Source organism: Pseudophryne corroboree, chromosome 7 (assembly GCF_028390025.1).
Source record: "Pseudophryne corroboree isolate aPseCor3 chromosome 7, aPseCor3.hap2, whole genome shotgun sequence".
NCBI lineage: Eukaryota > Metazoa > Chordata > Amphibia > Anura > Myobatrachidae > Pseudophryne > Pseudophryne corroboree.
Window position 1 is genome coordinate 415,913,981 of NC_086450.1, and position 27,504 is coordinate 415,941,484.

The window sequence follows — 27,504 nt, forward strand, 5'->3', positions numbered from 1 at the left end:
TGTCACCTCTGCAGGGACTTAGACACAGCAAGTAGTGTGGGACTTTTACTGATACAGTACTTAGCCCACTGATATTATTATTATTATTATTATTATTATTACTACTACTACTACACCCACACACACCTATCTTATTGTGGGAGTTTTACACTACATTGTATTTAGCCCACCTGCAATATCGTAACAGCTACATAGCTTCTCTGTTTATTTTCCTACTGGGTTTATAGACACCCTTAGTTAAATTTGTTTGCTAACTTGCTGCTTAGGCTGCCTTTACTATGTCAGATAAGCCAAACAAGGGGTCTAAGATCAAAGCTGTTTATTTCGCTTGTGCATAATGTGCCAAGAAATGACCTAAAGGGTGCACAGTCCCGGGTACTCTCTGCTCATCTTGCGATGCGACGCCCGCGGTGTCTGGCCCCTGGCGCGTCGGTGGAGCAGTCGGAGATGCCTCAGCATGGCGGAGGCTATAGCTGACCTCCTTACAGACCAAGAGTGCTGATGAGTCCTTGGCTGCGGCTGAGGAGCCTTTATGGACACGAAATATGGATAAGTCCTTATCCGGTATGGCGACCTCTGAATAAGTTTGTATCCTCCTCAGGGTCTACTACCACTACCATGTGCAGACCTGCATCTTTCCGTTATTTTTCCGGGTGGTGATCATGATTATGATGCCTTCTCGCAGGAAGGAGGAGAGGTTGACCCGGATTGGGAAGAATCTTCTGTGTGGGTGGAGGATTCCTCATCAGATTCTGGGGTGAACCTTCTGATTGATGCCATCCGTCTGACGTTACAGATTGAGGAGTCCTCTGTTCCTGATTCGTCTTCCTCTTCTTTATTCAAGCGTAAGAAAGCTCAGGTGGCAGTTTTTCTTCCATTTTCTCATTTTGAAGAGGAGTTGAAGGAGGCATGGTTACGACCCGATACTAAGGTACAGGTCCCCAAGAAGCTCAAGGCTTTATACCCCTTTAGGGACGAGGACACCAAATTCTGGGAGACACCCCCTTAGGTAGACGCACCCATCACTGGATTTGCTAAAGCCACGGTGATTCCTACAGTCCAGACTGCCTGCTTACAGGATCCAGCGGATCGAAAGAGCGAAGCGGTCTTAAAGTCCATATTCACTCTGATGGGGAGTATCCCTCCGTCCCCTCCTGGCCAGTGCATGGGTAGTTCGGGCCGTCAAGGAGTGGGTTTCTCAGATCGTTTCGGGGGGTCCAGTCTAGCGACCCTACTCTGATCCTTACACTGACCTCTCAGGTCACAGAGGCTTTGTCATATGTTACTACTGCTCTATTGGATTCAGTTTCCCTGCAGGCATGCATCTCTGCCCTGTCCATTGCTGCACGTCGCTCCCTCTGGTTATGCTTCTGGAATGCCGATTCGGAATCTAAGCGCACCTTGGAGGCATTTCCCTTTGAAGGGGAATTCTTGTTTGGACCTAAGCTGGAATTATCTACCGATTTTGAAAACCCAAGTGGAGACCTGTCAGGTTTCAGTCCTTTCAGCCTCAGGGCAGGAGATCCTTTAACTCTTTCCAGTCCTCTCGGGGTAATTCCCGTTTCTCCCGCAGATGTACCTTTCGAGGTAAGGGTTTCCAAGGTACCCGCAGACCGGTTGACAAAACCACGGCATGACTATCCCAGTCCTGCCATCGTGCACCAGGTGGTAGGCACTCCCTTGCTCTTGTTCCAGGACGTTTGGTTGGATTCCAAACCGGATCACTGGGTAAGTGGTGTCGTTTCCAGGGGTTATATTCTGGAACTTCAGGAACATGTACCGCACAGATTTTTTGTGACCCCTCTACCTCAGGACCGCAGGCCTTGTTTCAGGATGTTTCTTCTTTTTCAGAGGTAGGAGTCATGTGCCAGTTCCGGAACAGCAACGGGGTCTCGGGTTCTACTCAACTCTATTCCTGGTGGACAAGCCGGACGGCTCATTTCGCCTGAACCTCACCTTAAATTTGTTGAACCTGTACCTCCACCTCGACAAATTCAAGATGGAGTCTGTTCGCTATGTCATATTGGCCTTGTGAGCAAACCAAATTTTGGCTTCTATCGACATAAAGGATGCATACCAACATTTACCCATTTGGCAGGGGCACCATCACCTGCTTTGCAGTGGGTACTTACCAGTACCAATTCCAGGCCCTTCTTTTCGGTCTCTCAACGGCTTCCAGGGTGTTTATGAAGATAATGGCTCATGTGATCGTCATACTCAGCAGGGTATCAGCATCACTCCTTACCTCAATGACTTACTTCTCAAAGCCCTGTCTGAGGCTCTACTCAGAACACATGTGGAACTAACGTTGGAAATACTCCAATCCCTCAGTTGGCTGATCAACTTTCCCAAGTCCAGACTTCTACCATCTCAGTAGATGGTGTTTCTGGGCCTACTCCTAGACGCTGTCGTTCAAAGGGTGTTCCTTCCTCCAGACAAGATAGCAGACCTCCAGTCCAGAATACGCACTCTACTTCGTTTGCCACGAGTGTCGGTGCTCCGATGCATGCAGTTACTCGTGAAGATGGGTAGCAGCCTTCGACGTGGTCCCCTTTTCCCGCTTCCATGCCCGGACCTTGCAGTCTCAGATTACTGTGTCGTTGGATCTCCGGTTGGACACTCAGATTCTTCGCCTGTCACTCCAAACTTGTTACTCTCTCCAGTGGTGGCTTCACACACCTCATCTGACTAAGGGAACTCCCTTTTCTGTCTGGATTTGGCAGGTAATGATGACGGACGCCAGTCTCAAGGGTTGGGGCACTGTATTTCGTCATCACCATCTTCAGGGTCGGTGGTCCGGGGTAGAAGCAACCCTTCCAATCAACATCCTCAAACTCCGATCCATTACAGCGGTTTCAGGGACTTCTCTGAGGTCATCCCATCCGCAAACATTCGGGCAATGCGACGGGCGTCACTTACATAAACTAATAAGGCAGGACCCACACTTGGAGATCCATGAGGGAGGTAGCCACATTCTTCTGTGGTCTGAACGCTGGGTTCCGATGATATAAGCGGTCTTCATTCCCGGGGTCGACCACTGGGAAGCCGAATTCCTCATTTGTCATACGGTCCATCACGGGGAATGGGAGCTCAATCAAGAAGTTTTCTCTCTCAGGTGTGGGCTACCCGACATCGATTGATGGCATCTCTTCTCAACAAAAAGCTTCCCCATCGTACGGGGCTCACGCAGGGGATCCTCAGGCTGTATTCGTGGACTTCATGACAGCGCCTTCTAGCTTTCTTCTCAGATACCTGTTTCCCGCCTCTGGCTATGATCCCTCGAGACCTTCAGAGAGTCCGGAGTGAGGCTCTGCCAGTTATACTGATCGTTCCGGATTGGCCTTGGCGACACTGGTATGCCCAGATTCAGGCCATGATGGCTGCACCCCCGTACCGCCTTCCACTCCGTCCAGATCTCCCTCTTCAAGGACCGTGTCGTCATCCAGATTTGACGGGCATGGCTCTTGAGACCACCATCTTAAGGTCGAAGGGTTTGTCTCCTGTTGTCGAAACAATGCTTTGGGCAAGGAAGACAGTAACTTCACGAATTTATTACTGGATTTGTCATGTGTACACCGTGGTGCGAGCGCCGGAAGGTCTCGGACTCCCAGTTTCGTCTACCGTAACTTTTGGCCTTTCTCCAAGATGGCTTGGCCAAGGGTCTCCGACTTTCCTCTCTCAAAGGTCAGTTCTCTGCCTTGTCAGTTATTTTTCAGAAGAAATCTGCTAACCTTCCGGATGTCCGTTGATTCCTTCAGGACGTTTTGCGTATCCAGCCACCATATGTACCTCCTGTTCCTTCTTGGAATGTAAATTTGGTCCTTACAGCTATGCAAAAGCCACCATTTAAACCTCCTCGATTTGGTGGATTTCAGGTTTTTATCTTTAAAGGTGGTGTTTCTCTTGGCAGTTGCTTCAGCCAGACGGTTCTCCGAGTTGGCTGCCTTATTTTCCAGAGCACCTCTTCTATCCTGTCACTCTGACCGCGTGGTTTTGAGGACGATACCATTTTTTTCTGCCAAAGGTGGTTTCTGCTTTCCATCTCAACCAGGATATTCTTCCGGCTTTCAATTCGGATTCTTTGTCTTTGCCTGATTCCTTGGCCTTGTTGGATGTTGTTTGGGCCTTAAAGATCTACTTGTCTCGCACTGCGTTGATTTGTCGTACGGATAGTCTTTTGGTTCTTGTTGATGCACCTAAAACGGGGCTGGCCGGCCTCAAGGAACACCATTGCCCGTTAGGTCATGTCGGCTATCCGTCAGCCTTATGTCTCCTCGAATATGCCTGTTCCGGCTCCTCTGAGGGCTCATTCGACTCGCGCTGTTTACTCACCGTAAAATCTCTTCCTTGGAATCCATCTGGGGGACGCTGCGATCCCCCACTTGATTGGTTTGTTTGACTTTGTTCTGTAGTTATTCCTCCATGCTGCTTAGCTAAATGTAGACTGAGGCTCTGTTGGAGGTGGGAGGGGTTAGAGGGAGGTGGAGTTCATTTTTTGTGCCTAAGCTCCATAAACCACACCTCTAACCCAGATGTCATGACGCAGCGTCCCCCAGATGGATTCCGAGCAAGAGATTTTACGGTGAGTAAAAAAATCCCATTTTTACATGCATGTACGTGTGTGGGTGGGGTGGGGTAGGGGCACATCTCAGATGTGCAGTGCATGCTGCCAGAATATTTCTCATGTATAGCAGCCCAGCTTGTACCACCAGTACAGCATAGAAAGGTGAATACATAATATTTGGAAGCGGTTTCTATTAAGTCATTTTACAAAGATCTGATAATAACATCTGCTTAGGTTCCTTGTAACGATCATTTCAACTTATTTTTAGATAGAAATGTGTTAAATAGGCAATTTGGCCAGGACGTCTGGATTTTACCTAGTATGGGTGTCTGCCTCTGAAGTTAGACCCCATTGGATCATGACTGAGATGGCTGAACTGCTTTGATTGTGTCACATTTCATCATGGCTGGATTCTGTCTACATGTCGTCATTGATGCATCTTTCTACTCTGTTTAAGGCCCGGTCCCTCGGTATGCAGCAACAGTCCCGCCAGCTCGATCCCAGTCTTCTGATGAAGCAATCTCTCCCTCCTTCCCAACAAGGGATGCTTCACCAGCCTCCTATGAAGTCTTACCTAGATAATGTTATGCCTCATTCAACCCCAGAACTTCCAAAAGTTCCTTCACCCATCAATGCTTTCAACAGCTTTTCATTAGGTGGGTTATTCTGTTTTCTATGTGCTTGTACTATTGCATTGATGATGGACTTACTTGTCTTCTGCTGTAGTGTTTGTTGTGTTATGTTTCATTCTGTACTCCGCCATTTTTTCCTGATTTTTGCTAAATGTTCTTCTGTTTTGTTTCTAGGCTTGAACTCAAACTTGAATGTAAATATGGAACTCGGTGGTATGAAGGAACCACAATCCCGTCTGAGGAAATGGACTACAGTTGACAGCATGTCTCCTAATACTTCACTGGACCAGAATTCCAGTAAACATGGTAATGTCCATCCAGCTGATATCAGAACACCTGTTGGAGGTGGTGTTTTGTTTTGTGTCACAGGTTGAAAGTTAAGTCTCTTTAGAACAAGTAGGATTGGCTGTGTATAATGGATGTGGGCAACTAGGTCCGATGAATTTGTTGCGTTCTGCACACGGTTGGATGTAAAGTCACCCATTACTTGAACCAATTAACTGGCTAATACGTTTATCAATTTTCCTGAAATTGTCGTTTTGTTTTTCTTGTGTTTTTATGATTGAGTTAGGAAGAACATATATTTAAAACTTACTCAACACAATTTTATAAAAAAAAAAAAGAAAATAATTTTTGAATTTCTGTAACTGGCCATCAATCATTGCATCTTTGTTTTTCCACGGCAGCTGCTCCTTTCTGCAGCCGCTGGTTGTACACAGGGAATGTAAGACCTGTTTCATTCACATATCAGACCCACGGCAGGCACTGGCGGATACAACAAGGAAGCAGAAGGACCGGGAGGACCCAATGAGAGTGGCAGCTGCTGGAAGATTATCTTCCATTACTTTATTTTTTTATAACTTTCATTGAGTTTTCCTCCCAAGAGTTAGCTGCCATGTGTCCATAGCAAGATAGACCCAAATGACAGCCTAACTTGGCTGTTATTTGCCTCCTCTATTCCTCTATGCTCTTAATTGGTTACCTCGGTGACAGGCAGGAACAAAACTCAGCAGTGATTGGTCTCTAGCAGCTAGTCTACCTTTATCAAACAAGTGGTGGTCTTTTCAAGGCAGGTTGTGTCGTGGATGTTGCTTTTCTCTCCAGCAAGCAACAACAGAGCAAACAAAAACCAAACAAAATTGGTAATCTGGCAGCCGGTATTTATCCAGTCCTATTTTCTAAAGTCATAGTCTGCAGATATTAGTGCAATATAGTGACTAAAGATAACTTTTCTACAAACCGCTGCACAGGTGTAAAGATTGGGGCTGCCTCCAATAGGTTTCACTGACAACCCACTCAATAACTTTACGATTCATCGATTTGATACGATGCTTCTCACCGCAGTTTAACTCTTGCACACCCTCAGAATACTCATGGAGGAGCAAAACAATATAATTTTTAATATTATGTTTCTAAAATTAATTTCTAAAGGTTAATATATATATTTTTTAATGTAATATCTGGTTCGACTGTAACCCATGCACTTTGGAAATGAACAGGTAAAATTCCAATTACATTGGTATATACGTCCCGGTTTATATATACAGATATCTAATCGTCTCTGCTAATGTGGGTTATGGTGAGCCGATCTTGCTACAATCTGATGGGGGATCTTAATGTTTGCACAGGTGCTATTTCAAGTGGCTTTAGGCCTGAAGACTCTCCATTTGGCTCTTACGACTTCATGAACAGCAGTAACTCTCCACCCAGCCCTCCGGGATCTATTGGGGACGGCTGGCCTAGTGCCAAATCGCCAAATGGCTCCAGCAGTGTCAACTGGCCACCAGGTGAGAAATCTTCCCCATGTACTTGCTTTAAAGCCTTTTTTTCTTTTTCTCAAGTCGGTCTTCAAGTGTTGTGACACAGTGGGCATGTTCACTGTAGACTTTGACTGAGGCTTCTAACTAGTCTGTCTGGTGACTCGGTAATACATTTAGGCAAAAAAGAAATCCTTTCTATTGGGGCTGGCCACATCTATAAATAAATATGCCCCTAAATACCTTCTATTGTAAATGTGAAGTTTCAAGCCATCAGGAGCAATGCAGCGCTTTTGTGTTAGTGGGGGGGGGGGGGGGGGGGGAGCATCATTACTGTGTTACTGCAGTGTATGTGAGCGCTGTGCCCCGTCCCTACGCAGAAGTAATAGTCTTGTATTGTACACCTGTCACTCGGGCCTTGTCTGTATAAAGCTTATGGACAGGATTATACAATTGTTACATGCTGCATACCCTCCAACACTGCCGAGCTGAAAATCGGTACAAATAAGGGAAGGGGTAATGGGTAAAGGGGGCGTGGCTAAGTGGCGCTCCCATAGGATTTAATAGGGATGGGAGACGCTGAAAACCGGTACATAGCCCCTTTTGGCTGGTACAGACCATATATAAACAGTAGTGTATACCGTCCAAAAAGGTACATTTGGAGGGTATGCATGTTGTGAGTTTTTCTTTTTTTAATTATTATGAATATTTTATGTTTTATTAATATTCCTGATTTCAGCTCCTTGGGTATAATGAAATATATTTTAGTGGTTGAACACTTTTAGGTAGCTCTGTGTGCTGAAAACTTTGAATCAGAGTTTCCCAAACTCCGCCATTACAGTCCATGTTTTAAGGATATCCATGCTTGAGCACAGGTACCTCAGACAATTTGAATTAACAATCTGGACTGTAATGGTAAAGATGAGAGAACTCTGATTTGAGCTACAGCTATCGCCCATTGGACCAGTGAATAGTAGGCCCAACAAACACGTGCTTCCATTGCTAGTTAGGTGATTTGAAACTGGTATGAATACAGAAATCATTGCAATAAAGGTGACTGTATTTTAGCTTTGTTAATACAAGAGCATCTAAATCCCTATCAGTCACTGACATGCACAGTGCAGTTTTATACTTGTGTGCTAACCACATTCAGTGCGTACATGGCCTGACTTAGCCTGTTATTCCCGGTACATCTGTGGCACGGAGGGGTAGGGTTCTAATGCTGGATAATTGCAATACTGCTTATGTAGTGGACATTTCCCCATCCCCCCTGCTGGATTATATAGTAAAAGCTCCAATGTTTTGTTGCAGAATTTCGTCCTGGTGAGCCATGGAAAGGATATCCAAACATTGACCCAGAAACTGACCCATATGTTACTCCTGGCAGTGTCATCAATAATATGTCAATTAATACTGTGCGGGGTGTGGACCACCTCAGGGACAGAAACAGTGGTGAGTACCAGTTTCCCCCCTTCCCGATCCTCCCTGTGGGAGCTCCAGAAGGTTATGTTGGTGGCCTTCACTGAAATACTGCTCCTTATTTCTCAGGGTCATCCTCATCTCTGAACACCACGCTGCCTTCAAATAGTGCCTGGTCATCCATTCGTGCCTCCAACTATAATGTCTCCCACAGCAGTACCGCACAAAGCACTTCAGGTATACTGCTTTGAGCCGTAGCACCAGGGACATGGGTATCTGATGGGAAAACTATGTGATTGATCAGCCTGTGGCTGCATAAGTATTCAGGAGACTGTGGGCTTTGAGTTGGAGCTTACTAGTAACTGCATCACAAGTTTTGTCACCTGATTGGCCACTTTTGATTCTCAGTAATGTAACCAGTTTCTCATGGCCAGATTGGCTACATTAGTGGTGCCTCATTGTTGTCACTGGTTTCTAATGAGCGGATTGGCAGTTTTCACCTCAATGGGGTCGATTCAATTCACCGACATTTGAATACAGCGACAAGTGACCCTCAATTGTCGGGAATTCTTCTTTCACCCCCGGGGGATGAGAGAAGAAATCCAACAAAAGTGCTGCCGCGCGGCTGGCGCGAGGCTGATTCTGTCGGGAATCAGCATCGCAGCGGGGAGTTAAGTCGGAGAATGCCTGTTCTCCTGACAATTCAATCTGTTAAATCCGGGAGAACGGGCCTTCGCCGACTTAACTTGAGCTGAATTGTATAGCGACGGGAGCTAATTCCCGGCGCTATTCAACTGTCGGTGAATTGAATCGACCCCAATGATATCACCAGCAAGTCCATAGGTTGCATTCTTAATGAGCAGTAGTTTAGCCCTTATAATGGCTTCTTCCTGTCTGCGGGTGACATTTATATGATAAAAGATGCACAATATTCCTGAACTATTCTTTTTAATTACTTTTGTCCTCTTATTCTTTTACTCTTCTGCAAAAGTAAAACCTTACCTGGTCTGTAATCATTTGCTAGGTACTCGATAATTGTGTCTAGTGCTGACCTCTACCTTGTTTCTGAATGGGTGAGTGTATGATGTGCTGGCCACACTTATACGATTTTCACTAAAGCATTAACTTTATTCTTTGCAGTTAGAAACAGTGATCCCAAACCAACATGGTCTGCTGGTTCTGTCAATAACACCTCCCTGGCTCATGAGCTGTGGAAAGTCCCGTTGCCATCTAAAAGTATCAGTGCTCCGTCCAGGCCTCCCCCAGGGCTTACCGGTCAGAAGCCACCTTTATCCTCCTGGGATAACAGCTCCCTGCGTCTAGGTAGTGGGTGGGGATCTTCCGACTCCAGATACACGCCAGGTAAGAACAACACTAGGTTTTAATACCACTCTGACCTTAAGCAGATTTATTGCCCTTTGCTGCCTCCTGGTGGTGAATTTTGATATGACTGTATTGTAAAACTCCAGCTTGCATCAACATTGCTTCCCATGTGTATTCTTTGCTTTTCTTTTTTTATATATCTTTCTCTCTTATGCGTCTGGGGGACGCTGTTTGGCACAAGCTATGAAAAGGACTTACCCCTCCCCCTCTAACCCCTCCCCTCAACCCCCAGGTCACAGGAAGGAATCCTCTGTTTTAGTTTTGTGCCTTGGAGTGCAGGCCCAGTTTTTCTTTTATCTGCAGCTTTTAGCTAGGTTTATTTTACTTTGTTTTTTAAAACTGTGCTTAGTCCCTGTGTACAGGCGACAAGCATATAGGGGGAGCGGTTTAGTTAGATAGACTCCTGTGAGTCCGATCCTCACTCCATCTAGCCTCTGAGGAGTCACCATACTGCTAGGCCACTGGGACTCTTCCTTCCAGACACAGCACTGAGGAGGCGTTGGGGGTCAGGTAGGACAGCCATAACCTTATGCATAGTGTTGGGCTGGACCCACGTTGTTATGTTATGGTACTCCCACAGTGCGTGTCCCTCAATCTGCTACTGGCGCGCTTTTGTTGTAAACTGCTGCCGCTTTTATTACCTCAGTGTATGGCGGTGGGGGAGTGCGGCGGACCAGTCTCTTAGCGACTGCCACACTCCTTTTACTGAATGTCGCACTGCTTAAGGAAGCGCCGAGGCAGTGTGATGGACAACAGCGACCCTTTCCTCCGCGCATCTTGTTACCACTCTCCGATCAACAGTGACACACATCTGTTTGTGTTGGGAGCGCACTGGAAGGGGCTGGCACCATTTAGTTAGCTGCTTCCCAGGCTGTGGAGCGCAGTGATCGCAAAAACGCGCTATAACGCGTATTTTACGCGTTATAGGCAGTGGGGGACTCGGTTTTGAAAAAGGAGGGGGTCCTGCGGGACGCGCTGTGACTCCCCTACCAGTCACTGCAGGCAGCATCACACGTCTCTTCAACCAATCACTGCTGGCAGCGTTTCCTCTCATCCAATCACCGCGGCAGCCTCCGTCCTGACTTCTCTTCCCGCTCTGCAGCTTGAATCCTCCTCCTTGGGCTCCGGGTGACGGCAATCGAATCCTGGGGCTGAGACTCATGGATTTAGCAGCGCTCTCTGTGCCGGCCGCAGGGCGGATTCCAGGTTTGACTTTATAGGTGAGGACGCGCTGCACTGCACGGCAATGCGCTGTCAGTGTGTGATCCGTCCTCCTCCCTGTCCTCACCCGTCTGCGCTGCCGCGGGATACGGGGCTGACGCAGCGAGTGAGAGGCGCTGACCACACAGCCTGGCAGACGGGACAGTGAGCGGGGCAGCGGCTACTCTGCTGCTCTGTCCGCTCCTCGCCTGGCTCATTACATAGGGAGGGAGGGTGATGCGGCTGCTGGGGGGCATTGCTACAGCCTGGATAAGTTAATATTGATATGGTGTTGTGAGTACTCGTCACAGGCAGGACACCCCTTCCAGTGACACCTGCAATGACTGGGCACCCCCTTCCTGCACAATCCCCCCCCCCCCTTTCCCGCACAATCACTGTGGACACCACCCTCCCTCACTGACACCCGTGATCGCTGTGTCTGGGGGGTCTGAGGTGGTGGCTGCAAAGTGTGTAAAGTGCTGTACCCGCTGCAAAGTGTATAAAGTGCTGTACCCGCTGCAAAGTGTATAAAGTGCTGTACCCGGTGCAAAGTGTATAAAGTGCTGTACCCGCTGCAAAGTGTATAAAGTGCTGTACCCGCTGCAAAGTGTATAAAGTGCTGTACCCGGTGCAAAGTGTATAACGTGCTGTACCCGGTGCAAAGTGTATAACGTGCTGTACCCGGTGCAAAGTGTATAACGTGCTGTACCCGGTGCAAAGTGTATAACGTGCTGTACCCGGTGCAAAGTGTATAACGTGCTGTACCCGGTGCAAAGTGTATAACGTGCTGTACCCGGTGCAAAGTGTGTAACTTGCTGTACCCGCCGCAAAGTGTGTAACTTGCTGTACCCGCCGCAAAGTGTGTAACGTGCTGTACCCGCCGCAAAGTGTGTAACGTGCTGTACCCGCCGCAAAGTGTGTAACGTGCTGTACCCGCCGCAAAGTGTGTAACGTGCTGTACCCGGTGCAGTGTGTATAACGTGCTGTACCCGGTGCAAAGTGTATAACGTGCTGTACCCGGTGCAAAGTGTATAACGTGCTGTACCCGGTGCAAAGTGTATAACGTGCTGTACCCGGTGCAAAGTGTATAAAGTGCTGTACCCGGTGCAAAGTGTATAACGTGCTGTACCCGGTGCAATGTGCATAAGCGGCACTACTGTGCGGTGTAATGTGGATTGGCACTATTATGTGGCCACGCCCCTAAATTTTTGCGGCGCGCCTTCGGCGCGCATTGTCTGTTCCTTGCAGTGTAGGGTGGGGAGCACCAATTCACTTTCTGCCACAAGGGCACCAAAATGTCTAGTTACAGCTCTGGTGCAGTGTCTGTATGCTACACAGCCCAGCAGCTTTGTCACTTCCCCCTCCTGCTACACTTTTGTAGTGTCCAAATCAAGTCTGTGTTTTTATGTTTGAATCGGTAATGAGATTAATTTGAACCTTCACTCCAATGGGACCCAGAAAAGGACCGGTAGGACCCCAATTTTTAAAAGTGAGGGGTCCCTGGGACCCACTTTTTTTTCCGGCTCAGCGCGATCACTGGAGCGGATGCTATACCAATTGCAGCACACTGGGGGACGCTTAAAGGAGTTCATTTGCTGGCTCACCCTAACACTTCACAGGCGGGGCTCACAGCAAGTACCACAGGACTAGATCAGACCTTCTCTCTGTCTCCTCTTCTATTTAATTTTAATGTTACTATAGTAGGGCTTGTTCAGTGTTCTTTCTGTATCAGCTTTATTTGTAGTTACTCTTGTTAACACACTGTCAGAAGAGGACACCATACCAGATCTACGTCAGTCCCAGTCAAGCTATGCCTCAGCAGAGTCTACTGAGGAACCTCCTTGGGCTAAAAATATGGGAAAATGCCAATCAGATTAGGCACAGTCTTTAAACAAAATACTGGCTTTTGCTGGTAACACTACTAAGAGACGTCGGCCACCTCCTCCTATAACCTTTACTGGTAAGGAACTGGACACAGCTGCTTCTTCTCAGGAGGAAGGTGAATAAGACCTATAGTGGGAGGGCACATCTGCCTAGGATGATGAAGAGGTGACTACAGGTTCTGGAGTCAGGCTGTTGATAGATGCTATATGCCAGACTCTTAATCTACAGGAGACAGTGGTAGAGACAAGTTCATCCTCTCTGTTGAAGCGACAGAAGAAACAGGGCTCAGTTTTTCCTTCTTTTTCGTATTTTGACGATACCTTAAATTATGTAGAACAAACAAAGAAAAAGTATACTCTGCGCCAAAAAACTATATAATACCAGTGTGCAGTCTGTCATGTATAATGATTGACTCAGTACAACTTCAATTATAAATAACCATTTTTATATTTTGGTTTGTTTAAAAGTTAGCAGCATAAAACACATACATATATAAACTTTGTAGCAATATTGCTCTCCAAATAAATAATATAAACAATAAACAATATATTATATTCTAAAAATAACTTATTGGCTCTGTTTGGTAAAGATTATATTATTAGGCACTGGCGTCCCAGTGTCAGAAAACCTGATAGTAATGAAAAAGTCCCGCAAATAGGATAATGCAGTCTCTCTGTGGATAATATATATTTTAGTTGTAATGGGTAATTATCAATGTGCTGGTTCCTGGATTGTATAGATACAGGGTCCGTTTTAAAGTAAATTGCACGTATAGAGATTGATCAAATGATATTACCGTTCCATTAGCAGAGCAGCTTCACTGATTGGTGATCTTATCAGATGATTGCTCTGGTTGTTTCCATACCACGGGTAATTGACCCCACTGCGGAGGACATAGGCAGACACCCGGTAAAGATGAATAGAAAGTCGGGCCAACTTAAAGCCGCTGCGGACAGCTGTGTGCGGCACCCGCTGACACTCGCCGGCTTCTGTGATGTTAAAGGCTGACGAGACGTGATGCAGAACACTGCCGGCTTTGAGCTCCGGACCGCCGCCTCTCGGATAGCAATCTGCGGCTGGCAGTCGGCTGGAGCACCCGGTGCACAACGTGCAGATGACCGCTGTGGCTGTGTGCAGCAGTAGGTCCGTTCCACAAACAGCTGAGACCAAACAGAGACCAATGTGGAGTGGGCGTCAACGCGTTTAGTCTCCTAGGCAACCGGAGACTTTTCGTCTTGAGGAAGTCTCCGGTTGCCTAGGAGACGAAACGCGTTGACGCCCACTCCACATTGGTCTCTGTTTGGTCTCAGCTGTTTGTGGAACGGACCTACTGCTGCACACAGCCACAGCGGTCATCTGCACGTTGTGCACCGGGTGCTCCAGCCGACTGCCAGCCGCAGATTGCTATCCGAGAGGCGGCGGTCCGGAGCTCAAAGCCGGCAGTGTTCTGCATCACGTCTCGTCAGCCTTTAACATCACAGAAGTCGGCGAGTGTCAGCGGGTGCCGCACACAGCTGTCCGCAGCGGCTTTAAGTTGGCCCGACTTTCTATTCATCTTTACCGGGTGTCTGCCTATGTCCTCCGCAGTGGGGTCAATTACCCGTGGTATGGAAACAACCAGAGCAATCATCTGATAAGATCACCAATCAGTGAAGCTGCTCTGCTAATGGAACGGTAATATCATTTGATCAATCTCTATACGTGCAATTTACTTTAAAACGGACCCTGTATCTATACAATCCAGGAACCAGCACATTGATAATTACCCATTACAACTAAAATATATATTATCCACAGAGAGACTGCATTATCCTATTTGCGGGACTTTTTCATTACTATCAGGTTTTCTGACACTGGGACGCCAGTGCCTAATAATATAATCTTTACCAAACAGAGCCAATAAGTTATTTTTAGAATATAATATATTCTTTATTGTTTATATTATTTATTTGGAGAGCAATATTGCTACAAAGTTTATATATGTATGTGTCTTATGCTGCTAACTTTTAAACAAACCAAAATATAAAAATGGTTATTTATAATTGAAGTTGTACTGAGTCAATCATTATACATGACAGACTGCACACTGGTATTATATAGTTTTTTGGCGCAGAGTATACTTTTTCTTTGTTTGTTCTACATAATCTTAAGCGACCTAGCAAGTTGCTTTTACTCAGCTGCCTATTCACATATCTCTTAATCCTTTTTTTAAAAAATAGTTTGATATATTTATATATATATATATATATATACATAATTTTTTGATTTCTAGAATTAGCGCCGGAATAGCAGATCTGTGACAATTGTCCAGTTCTGCAACCCACTAACTAGATACCTTAAATTAGGCTTGACTCAAGCCAGATTCCAAATTTCAAGCTCCCAAGAAATTTAGATATCTATATTCTTTCACAGAGGAGGATACAAAACCTTGGGAAGTACCTCTGAGAGTGGATGCTCCAATTTCTCGTCTCTCAAAGGCGACCGTTATCCCTTCTGTACAATCAGTGATGTTAAAGGATCCTACGGTTAGAAAGACAGATGCAGTTCTCAAATCCATGTTTGCTTTGTCAGGAATATCTCTGCCTCCTATCCTTGCGAGTGTTTGGGTCCTTAAGGCAGTGGACACATGGTTGACACAGGTGGTGACAGGAATGCAGTCCGATGATCCACCTGAGGTTATTCAGTTGTTGGAACAGATTTCAGAGGCGCTCACATGTGTAGGGGAAGCTTTACTGAATTATGCCTCCTTACGAGTCTCTGCATTGACTGTTACGGCAATGAGGTCTCTGTAACTTCGTTCTTGGAATGCTGACTCCGATTCCAAATACACGTTAACGGCAGTCCCTTTCGAAGGAGAATTTCTCTTTGGTTTGGCACTTAACCCAATGGTATTTGAGATCATTTTGGTAAGAGCCCCTTTCTTCCGGTGGCTGCTCCAAAGCCAAATCCTACCCGGTTTCGCACCTTTCGGACACATGGCAGGGGCAGTTTTTAGTCCTTTTGCAGGTTTTCAAGACCACCAAGCACGGGAGCCTTTCGAGGCAGAGGAATTCAAGGAGTCCGTAAACCAGCTACCAAACCAACAGACATCATTACTGACGCTTGCTCAGAAGTCCCTGGTGGTACGGTTCAGGGACGTTTGGCTTCAATCAACCTGGACCGTTGCGTGAGCAGGGTCATTTCACGGAGTTACATTTTAGACCTCAACGGTCCGGCTCCCAGCTGGTTTTTCACTACACCCCTTCATCAGGATTCTTCCAAGCATCAAACTCTTTTCAGAACAAGGAGTAATCATTGCAGTTCCCAAACACTGGCAAGGTCAGGGCTTTTACTCCAATCTTTTTCTCGTAAACATACCAGACTGTTAGTTTCGACCAATTCTCAACCCGAAATGCTTATCTCTGTGTGGAAGAATTGAAGATGGAATCAATTTGTTGAATCATCTGCGCCATGAAAGCAGGAGTTTTTGGCTTCCATCATCATAAAGGACACCTACCTTCACATTCCCATTTGGTGGGGTCATCCTCTTCTGAAGTTTGCAGTGTGTCCGTGGCATTTCCAATTTCAAGCTCTCCCATTCAGCTTTTCAACGGCCCCTCGGGTGTTCACGAAGGTTATTGTCTCGCATTGCAATGCTGAGATGTCAGGGAGTGAATATAACCACTTACTTAGATGACCTGTTGCTGAATGCTCCTTCAAAGTCGACCCTTCAACTACAGTTGCAGATCACGATAGACTCTTCAGAAATTTGGTGTGGATAGTGAATTTTCCAAAATCCACATTTCCCTCTCAAAGTATGGTATTTCTAGGCCTACTTTTCGACACAACTGTTGGAGGGTTTTTCTTCCACGGGACAAGATTCAGGATCTACTAGCCAGGGTCAGATCTCTGTCGCAGTAGTTACTGGTCTCAGTCCTCCGATGCATGCAGGTCTTGGGCAATATAGTGGCGGCTTTCGAGGATGTACATTACTCCCGGTTTCATGCTCAAGCTCCTCAGTCGCAGATCCTAAGTTGTTGGTCATGAACGGGACCACATCTGGACAAACCGTTGATTCGCCTGTCTGTTGAAACCCGACAGTCTCTACTCTAGTGGCTTAAGGCCCCTAATCTGACCAGGGGGGCTCTGCTCAACATTTGGACCTGAATGATTGTCACAATGGACACCAGCTGTATGGGCTAGGGAGCTGTTTTTCAATCTCACCATTTCCAAGGTTTCTGGGACAGATGGGAGTGTTCGCTTTAGATCAATATTCTAGAATTGAGAGGATACACAGTGTGCATTCAGTCGTTCAATGCAACAGCAGTAGCCTATATCAACAAGCAAGGCGGAACTCGCAGCTGGAGAGCCGTGAGAGAAGTATCCCATATTCTCACTTGGGCGGAACATTGGATTCCAGCCATCTCCGTGTTTCACATTCTGGGGTTGGAGAACTGGGAAGCGGATTTCAATCAGGAGAGTGGTCTTTCTATCCCTGGTGTCTCTTTGGGGCACACCATACACAGATCTCATGGCGTCCCGATTGAAAAAGAAACTTCCGCGATACAGATTCCTATCTCAGGATTACCAGGCAGTACTGATAGATGCCATGACTGCTCCATGGACATTTCGTCTCATATACGTGTTTCCGCCTTCCTCTCATTCCATGTCTGCTTCAGCGCTTTCGACAAGAAGACTGTGGTGAAGACTATGCTTCAGACTAGGAAACCCGTGACTTCTAGGATCTGTCACATGGATTGGCGTGTATATATATCTCCTGGTGTAGAAGACATTTGATTCCAGCTGGTGTTTTCCGCTTACCATGTCTTTTGTCTTTCATTCAGTATGGGCTGACGACAGGTCTTCTTCGCCTGTCTTCCCTAAAGGGTCAGGTTGCCTTAACTATTCTGTTTCATAAGAAATTAACTGTTCTCCTGGAGGTTCATACTTTTCTACAAGAAGTCCTGAGGATTCCGCCTCCATACATTCCTCCTGTCCCTCCTTGGGATCTGAATTTGGTCCTTACGGCTCTTCAGTATCCTCCTTTTTGAGTATTTTTTTTTTTTTTGTTTCTGTAGCATTACGAGTCCTTACTCTTAAGGTGGTGTTTCTGTTGGCTATTGCGTCCACTCGACATGTGTCAGAGTTGGCAGCGCTTTCATGCAAGCCACTCTTGTTGGTTTTTCACGACGACAGAGTTGTTCTACATACGAAGCCTTTCTTTTCTTCCGAAGGTTGTTTCGGCCATCCATATAAATCAGGACTTTGGGGCAGATGTATTAACCTGGAGACTGCAAAAGGAAGTGATAAACCAGTTATAAGTGCAAGGTGATAAACGCACCAGCCAATCAGCTCCTAACTGTTATTTTACATATTAGAGCTGATTGGCTGGTGTGTTTATCACCTTGCACTTATCACTGGTTTATCACTTCCTTATGCCTTCTCCAGTTTAATACATCTGCCCCGTTGTACTTCATGCGTTTTACACCGGATTTATCATCTTCAGAGGACAGTCAGTTGGTTTTATTGAATGTTGTCAGAGCTTTACACATTTACTGATCTCGTACAGAGTCTATTCGCCGTGCGGATTCTTTATTGGTTCTCATCAACGCACCAAAGGGAGGTTGGGCAATTTCTAAGAACTCTCTAGCTCGTTGGCTCACTTCAGCTTCCGTCAGGCCTACATGTCTTCGGATGTTCCAGTTCCTGACCCTCTGAGGGCTCATTCGACTTGGGCTGTTAAAGCCTACTGGGCGGTTCGCATGGATTCCTCTGAGCAGCTGTGTAGGGCGGCAACCTGGTCGTCTGTGCATACCTTCACAAAATTCTGCAGACTCCGTATATTTGGTATGGGGGATGTTTCTGTTGGGTGTCGGATCTTATGGGCTCTGCTGTCTGATACCCCCTCTCAGCTTGCTTTGGGATATCCCGGTGGTAAGTGCGTAGCGTCCCACAGATGGATGATGGAGAAATTAGGATTTTTCTCTGAGTCCATCTGGGGGACGCTGCGATCCCTTTCCTTTTTTGTCTGGTTTATTGGTTGTTGGTTCTGTTTTTTTCTCTCGGCTTTGTTAAACTTGAGGGTTCCATTCTGTGACCAGGGGGTTGATGGGAGGGGTTAGAGGGGGAGGAGTTGGTTCTTTTCATAGCTTGTGCCAAACTCCATACTCGCACTCTCTAACCCGGCAGTAAGTATGCAGCGTCCCCCAGATGGACTCAGAGAAAGATTTTGCTGTGAGTAAAAAATCCAAATTTATTTTTTGTAACCACTTTTACCTTCATTTCTAACATACAGGTGTTCTACTTTACTGCCGGTTTCATTCTTCTTTCTGTTTTAACTATCAGTCTGGGTTTTTATTTATTTGTTTCCCTGCAAGAAATCCAGACTGCATAGATATTCCTCATCATGTACAGTGTACACTGCACACATATAGGAAAACCTTTCCAGAACCGTCCTCCCCACAACTCCCTTTTGATTACATGTTCATTTTCTGCATTATTTGTTAAGACACGTGCCCGTGCTTTCAGAGCATTCAGTGGCAGACAGCCAGTTATGTGTGCACAGGAAGCTGAATACAGCTAATAGGGCTTGTACGCACCCCTTCAGGCAAATCCTGGTTTTGACTGCTGAGAAGAGGTGTGGAAGGGGTTCAGTACAGAGACGCAGACAATATTCATTCTTGCCTGCTTGCAGTCTAAAGATGAATAGTTGTCATAACCTTTAGGATATTGAGCAATGGTTGCAAGATAAATGATTTCATTTATATGGTACCACCAAGTTCCAGTCACAATGTTGATATATTTGAACTGTCAACATTGCGAATGCTAGCACATGCGGATAGGGTTACGCTACCATTAGAGTTAGGGTCAGTTGTAGGCTAAAATAAGGCTGTTGACATTTTCATGGTCGACACTCGCACTGCTGACATTCTGAAAATGTAAAAACAAACTGAGTGTTGACTTTCTGATCATGTAAACGTGTACCACACTATCTAATATCGATAGTGCTAAATTTATGGCTCCACACCTCCGACTTCATACGTATTGCTATTTCTGCGCCTCATAGTACATAAGGAGTGATTGACATTTAACCACTTAACTGACACAAATTTTTCCTGCAAAAAACGCTCTGAAATTGTCGAGTTTTTTTAAGATTGATTTAGGTAAAGTATAGAAAGTATAGTTAAATACATTTTCCAAAATGAATTTCTTTAAAAAAAAATTAAAAAAATAAAATAAAATCCGGAAAAACATTGATGATCGAAACATCTCGACCATCAATGATTGGGACATCGCAACCTCCCATTTTAGGCATGTGGCCCTCTCAGCAGCCCCCGGAGCCCTTCAGGAAGATGAGGGGCTGTGGGGGGGGGTTATGGGGGGTGCTGACCAATCAGCAGTGTTCGGCAGCACGGCAGACACTGGAGGGGAGGGAACCAGTAAGCAGAGGGAACGGAGTTCCCTCTGAGAGCAGCAATTGCAGGAAGCTTTGCTTCCTGCTGCTGCACAGTGAGCTTTGTGACTGGTCACATCTGATGCGACCATGCCAGGCAAGGGGTTAAGGAAGGATTAAATATCTCTCTAGGTTTTGCACGATATTGCTATTTTATAGCTAAGAAAGGAAAGTTCAGCTTAATATGGTTATTACTGTATTTTATGTAGTGGAAAATATTTTGACACATCTTTTCTTATCCTTTGTACATGATGGTGTGGTGTATGTAACTAGCCATACTAGTTCGCATTGGTAGTGGGCCTTATTCAGAGTTAGGTGTAAAAGCATCTTTGCGTGCAGGGAAAATACTGTCTGCTTTTGTATGTCATGAAAAGAAACTGGGCGGCTTTAGTTCACACTGGCTAGGATTCCGCCCTTCCCTACTATAAATCTCTGCACCTTTTAGATCTGCCCTACCTGCAGTGCAACATGGTTTTTCCTGTTTTTGCCGTTACTCCAAACCCTGTATAAGGCCCATTGTGCGGAATATGCACCTCTGTTTCTATACATGGGTATCTGTGCTGTTGAATTGTAAAGGAGGTATTTACACCCGATGGCTATTGGCTGGTCAGTTCCATTTTTAATACAGTTCTGTTTTTGTTTTGTTTTTTGTTTTTCAGGTTCCACTTGGAGTGAAAACAGCTCAGGGAGAATAACGAATTGGCTAGTTTTGAAAAACCTAACACCTCAAGTGAGTGGGGGTTCTTATGGTTATGTAGCATAATGTGTTGTAAGATTCTTGTACTCACCTCCCCGTTATCTGTCTCCAGATTGATGGCTCCACCCTGCGTACTCTGTGCATGCAGCATGGGCCTCTGATTACATTCCACCTGAACCTGCCCCATGGTACTGCCCTGGTCCGTTACAGTTCCAAGGAAGAGGTAGTAAAGGCACAAAAGTCTCTGCACATGTAAGTGGTGGTCTCTCTGGCTTTGTCTGCATTGCTTCATTACTCTAGGTCTTAAGTGGCAAATTGCTTTCACGGGTTCTGTAAGGCAGGACACATGAGACTGAGCCATATTGATCTCCACAGATGTGTTCCTGTAGCCTGCTGCCAACTGAACATATCAAGAATATTTTCTGCATTGGTGCAGTGCTGGTATACAAATATTTCCCATGTAGACCCTAGGTCACGCCCCCTCACGTCTTCATGCCTCCCAAGATTTTGCCCATGCTGCTACCTATCTGGAACTCTCTGCCTCTCCCCAGACTTTCCACCTCTCTACAAAGCATCAAACAGGGTCTCAAGACCCACCTCTTCATCAAACCCAGCTTTCTCTCATCCTAAGCCTCTGTTCCATGCTCACTTCTACCCCATCTGTGTCACCACCTGTCTGTCGATCCCTCCCCTTCAGAATGTAAGCTCTCGCGAGCAGGGCCCTCTTCCCTCATATGCTTTTCCTTCTTTTAGACTATCTCATACACCATACTCCTTACAATGGCACCTAGCTCTCCATTTTTGGCCACCCAGATGCTTATTTCAGCGTCCTGTCCATTGATGCAGAAATGTTTTATATACCATGTACTTGTCCTACATTGTCTTGTACTGGAAGTCACTGTCTTGTTCATTTGTTTATGTACCTTGTCAGGCGCTGTGGAACCCTTGTGTCGCCATATAAATAAAGGAGGATATTAATGCCCACCACACACACTCAGCAGTGTTACTAGCATATAGGGTATTCACAGTCTTTAAAAGATCAGTGTTATTCAATGCAAAACATTCCAGGCTTTGTCTTTTTAATAACAATGCAGCTTAATAAACAAAAATTACTGAAAAATTGCTGAAAATCTCAGTACGTGCCCGTTTGACATTACTTCAAATGTTTTAGTCTTCATTACCGTGTTGTCTCTCTTCACAGGTGTGTTTTAGGGAACACTACTATCCTTGCCGAGTTTGCCAGTGAAGAGGAGATAAGTCGTTTCTTTGCACAAGGCCAGTCAATGACCCCTTCCCCTGGCTGGCAGTCCCTGGGCTCCGGGCACAACCGGCTAGGATCCTTGGATAGCCCCCATAGCATCTCTAACCGTGGAGATATCAATCAATGGAACAGCCCTGGCTCTTCTGGCTCCGGCACTGGAGATCTACATGGCACTTCTCTCTGGGGCACCCCAAACTATTCGACAAGCCTGTGGGGGAACCCAAGCAGTGAGAGCCGGGGCTATAACAGTACTTCACCTGTCGGCGCTTTCCTTTCTGTCGATCACTTAAATGGAGAGCCTATTTAGCCTAGTCGCATATGACCTCTGATGATTGTTACTGGTCAGAACCTGGCTGGACTTTTTGTGTAAAACTCTCTTCTGCACACTTCTCCCCTATCCTTTTTTTTTATTTTTATTTTTATTTTTTTAATCTTTTATCCCAAAACATATCATTTTGAAATACTTGAATCATGCAGGCCAATATATAATGTGAAATAGAAAAAAAGTCTATATTTACACTTCCACATTAGTGCTATTCATATTATAACTGCGTAAAATGAGCTGTTAGTTGTATTTAAATTCCAGTTTTATAATTTTCCATGTCCCCACCCTGCTCTGTATGTCTGAGCTAGCGTGTAACCCCTTAGCCCCTTTTGTTTGTCCTTGTTGCACTGAACGGTGCGTCACACGTTTTTGGTTTTGGATTTTGTTTTTGTTATTTTCGTAATTACCCGATACAGCTAAAGTGTAACTGTTTACTCTAGTGTGTACTTAAAACAAACAAAACATAAGTGATTTAATGCTTGTTATTTCTAAGATGCCTTGATTATACCTACCTTATTATGGTATTACAAAGTGTTAACGGCCTTCCAGCTTCAGAATGAAGCTCAGTAACCCCTTGCAGTGCAATGCGTCTACTGACTACTTCAAAGCTGAAAGGGGTTAAAGTGAACTGACGGTTAAAACTTAGTTTTAAAATAAAGAAACAAAAATAGAAAAAAGTGTTGCACCAGGTTTTCATGACTAAAGCCTAATAGAATTTCGCTCTATGGTTTTAATAATAAAAAATAAAAAATTATATACATTAAAAAAAAAAAAAAAAAATATATATATATAAAAAGAAAATAAACAAACAAACAATAGTGGCCACAGCTGTGACATACGCCCTACATGTGCCAGTAGGGGGCAGCACTTTCAGAGGCTTTGCATTTTCTTTTTACGTTTTTTTTTTTTTTTTTTTTTAATGAGGCACCTTACTAGGGCCTTCTTGTTTACAATTTTTGTTCCTTTATGGGAGGGTTGTTGTTTGGGAGGAAGGGATTTTTTTTTTCCCCTCCAAAATAAATGTTTACTCTTCCATCAGTTTAAAAATGTGTAAAAAAAAATAAAAATAAAAAAATGTGCTGAGGATGCTTTTATCTCTGGGAGTCAAACTGTGTTTGGTTGAGTGCGTCCTTTTTTTTTTTTCTTTTTTCTTTTTTTCATTTTTGTGTGTGATTCTGAGTTCTTAATGAAAATGGGGAAACACCATGGCTCTCAGGAATAATAATAAGAATAGGTAACACTTCCCTTCTCCCCAGTATATAAAAAAATAAAAAAAATCACTAGAAAAAAAAAATGCAAGTTTTTATTTTCGCACTAACAGTGCTTATTTCTCAAAGACTTTTCTTCTCTGCCAAAAAAAATCCCCCCACCCGCTCTCTAAAGCTTTCTAAAGCCAAGAAAAGAGAACATTTTGCTTTGATGCTGTCTTTTTAGTGAGTAGTCTTGAGATTTGCTGATATAGTTGATTTTTTTTTTTTTTCTTTCTTATGTGGCTGTGTCTTCGCTTTGTGACAGTGTTTTATTAATGTACTGCAATGTCTGTGTTTTTTATGTGTGTTTTTTTTTTTATTAAAAAAAAGCCAATTATTTAGTAACTATGCACATTTATGCACATTGTAACAGAGTACTGGGCTGATCGATTTATTGTGTGTTGTACAACAAAGTGAAAAAAAGAGAAAGAAAAAGTGTTTTTATGTTTAGAAGTAAATGATTGCAAATACTTAATTGCAAAGGAACAAGTTACATATTATTTTGTTGTTGTTGCCATAAATGGTATTCTGCTTGTTTGGTCAAAGAATTCAAAAACTGAACAAGGGTAAAAAAAAAAAAATATTGGTGTAATTCCTGACCTTTAACCCTTCCACTGCACATTCTTCTGGGGGGAGGACAATAGGGGTTACCAGCAGTTACTCTCCTGCCTCTACTCCCTTTTGTTTCTATTTTATTTTGTTTTCCCTTCCAGGAGGGGTACAGCTCCTGTTATGTCCCCTCACTTACCCTCCCCAAGGGGCCAAGGAACAGATTGAGCAGTAATGCATTGCAGGGCTTATCCGCAGCAGGAGGAGTGTGAGGTGAACATATGTGGTAGGTCTCATTATCGGTGGTGCAGCTTTTAAACATTCATTTTTCTGTTAAAAATGACAGTCATTTATTTTTACCCTGTAGTTTCCTGTTGATTTCATTGTGAGGTGTGCGCTATAAGACCCCTCCATGATATCAATGCCTACAGGTTAGAAAAGTCCTCAAGTCTTTAATAAGGGCTTTTGATATCTGAACACGGGAGGGAGCTGTTTTGTAGGCTGCACTTTTATCCACGAATGCAGCCAATCAGTTCATTTAAGTAGGGTTTGGTGACATCACTGAGAATGCAGCCTATCCATTTATTAGGATGCGTGACATCACTGAGAATGCAGCCTATCCAGTTACTAGGAAGCAGTAACATTAGAGAACCCATTGTATCAGACCATTAGGAAGCAGCTATATTATGGAGACTGCCTTCCTATCCGTTTTCCCTCAACTTGTGCCATTACGAAGTGAATGGATGGGTCTTAGTCGTGTGACCATTGGATCTGCTAGCACAATGGCTGCCGCCTCTGTATTTATGCACTTTAAGTCATGCATCTACCAACAATAGGATCCACTGTTTTTTAAATCACAAAAACATATGTTCACATTGCAACTCCTCCTAGGATAGGTTCATGCATGATCCAGCCACTAATGATGGGGACGGCAGGAGCGCAATAAACTAGGGCTGTTACAGATTGATATTTGGGATAACCATGCCAGTTAATTTTTTTTTATATATAATTTAATTACATAGCAAAATAATCTAACACACGGTGCATTAATATTTCTATCAATTCCAGGGTTAAACCCACATACGCTGGTGCAACGAGGTTTCCCAAATATGAATTTGCTAAGCCTGTGACCCCGTTAAGTTCTGCACACTGACATTTACTCATTGCCTTGATTCTGATTGCTTTGTGTCAGCCGATACAAATCAACTTGTGGCTTTTTAACTGTTTACAAATAGAAAATGATTGTACATTTTACAATTTTTTTTTTTTGATTGATGAAGTTTAAGAGATTAGTAAACCATGTATTTTTCGCTGCTTAGCCTTCACTAGTTTTTCTCCTTGTGACTTAATTTGGAAGCTTTTTTTGTGTTTGTTTTAATGCAGTCTGAAAAAATATAAACCTTAAATATGCTTGGACTGTATTTCATGGTGTGAAATGTGTTGAATAATCAGAGGAGAAGTGTAATATTTGTAATGTTGTATGAGGCAAACAGTTCAGCGTTTGTTCCTGGTATATAAACAATATAGCCTTAGACTATCTGGGAAATCCTTTTAAGAGGTCTGTCTCCTTCATGTGGTAGTGGCAGCTGTTTTGTGGGCTGGACTCACAATGGGCTCGATTCAGTTCACGTTGAATTGAATCGAGCCCAATGAGGGGCTTTAGGCGATACCTTCAGTTCTCGTTGGATTGAAGGGCCGGCCATAGAATGTCTGCCGCCACCGCATCTTGTAAGTGACGGTTACACTAAAAGGACTCTGCCAGAATATGTTCCTAACTGTACTATCCTGCACTAAACTTGTAACTTGAAAAATATACAGGACACAGCCGCTTGGAAAATGATATTTGATATTAACACTTGAGTACGCTTTTACCGCCTTTATACCTCAGTTAAAGAACAACCCAGCAGTGACTAAATAGCATTTTATTTTGTTTATATTTAGCACATTTGTCCTGCTTTTCCCTCCCGGTGCTTACCAGCACCATAGTGTTTTTATTGTGTAGCTAGACAAAGAGGTCTGATCTGCCAATGAGTGTGCTGTGTTCCTTGTAAGGTCATTTCAAGTCAGCCTTCTGTATTTCAATAAAATAAACACTTTATCTGTAACTTATTTCAAACAGTACTGTAGTGAATCCCGGCCCTGATGCTATTGAAGGTGGCAGGGGGGGGTGTATCCTGCATGGTATTACTACACAATGTGTTGCAGGACCACTACCCTAATAAGGAAAAAAAAAAAGGACTAATGTGTGTAGGGAGGCTTATGATAAGTCGTATTCAGGTTTCTCTAACACTTTGTGGGGCCTGATTACAAGTGACAAAAAAACAAAAGCAAAAAAAAAAAACCAAAGCTAGCTTTGTGACACTTCCCAGGCGAAGGTATAAAGTATCTCAATGTTTAGCTGCCCTCCAAACACTTGAATGGAGCGTTTTTCTTTTACAGCATCTTATTGTATTGTTCAAATGCTTGAATGCTTCCTGTTTTATTTTTGTTTTATGAAGCTTGTTATGTAATAAATAAAGTATGTTTGCTCTTACAATTTGCCTCCTGTGCTTTTGAGTGGTTGTTTTAATTCATGTTGAGCTCTTACCTTTTCCACACTGGCTAGTTACCAGAACCATTATGTGCCACCTGAGGGTAGCAGTTACTTTCATCAGTTCAGAATGATTTGGCAACTTGAGGATGTACAGCCTGGCCAAGTAGGTTCTGTGTAGGGGTCCAGCTCCTCTTGCTGAGGTCGGTGTGAAGTCTGCTATTCTGTCTGTGACACGACTGTAGGGCTCCAGGATCAACACAATACGTTGTCTCCTGCAGACCTGTGTAGCCAACTTAGATGGTTATGGACAGCCACTGGCAAGGGCTCCCATCTGTACAGTTGGAGCTTATTGGGTGCCCTGATGAAGACACTCCTTTCTGATATTAGCCTAAGCAATCCGCTGGTCCACTAGTTTCTGGCAGAGGAATGTCATTGGGTGCTACCGCCCACCTGCTTCAACCTGGCTTCAATGTCTACCCATCTGCAACACATGACATCAGTCTTGAAAAATGAACAGCAGTTAGAAGTCAGGGGTGGCTACAATAGACTAGCATTAGTGCTGTGTCATTGTCTGCTTGCATTCTGAGGATTTAATCTTCTGCTTAGTATACTACTTGG

At 44.5% G+C, this 27,504-nt stretch overlaps 1 protein-coding gene across 4 annotated transcripts in view; it reads left to right on the top strand.

Annotated features, from left to right (window-relative positions):
- TNRC6A (trinucleotide repeat containing adaptor 6A) overlaps window positions 1–26,889 on the top strand; it is a 118,333-nt gene extending 91,444 nt beyond the window's left edge. For all 4 annotated transcript variants that reach the window (XM_063934751.1, XM_063934752.1, XM_063934753.1 and 1 more), the window contains 9 exons: window positions 5,022–5,220; window positions 5,371–5,502; window positions 6,825–6,983; window positions 8,265–8,405; window positions 8,502–8,609; window positions 9,513–9,734; window positions 20,931–21,001; window positions 21,081–21,220; window positions 22,170–26,889. In XM_063934751.1, coding sequence (XP_063790821.1) covers window positions 5,022–5,220; window positions 5,371–5,502; window positions 6,825–6,983; window positions 8,265–8,405; window positions 8,502–8,609; window positions 9,513–9,734; window positions 20,931–21,001; window positions 21,081–21,220; window positions 22,170–22,536 — 1,539 coding nt within the window. In that variant the 3' untranslated portion in view covers window positions 22,537–26,889. The remainder of the gene's footprint in view (window positions 1–5,021; window positions 5,221–5,370; window positions 5,503–6,824; window positions 6,984–8,264; window positions 8,406–8,501; window positions 8,610–9,512; window positions 9,735–20,930; window positions 21,002–21,080; window positions 21,221–22,169) is intronic.
- Window positions 26,890–27,504: the final 615 nt, after the last annotated feature.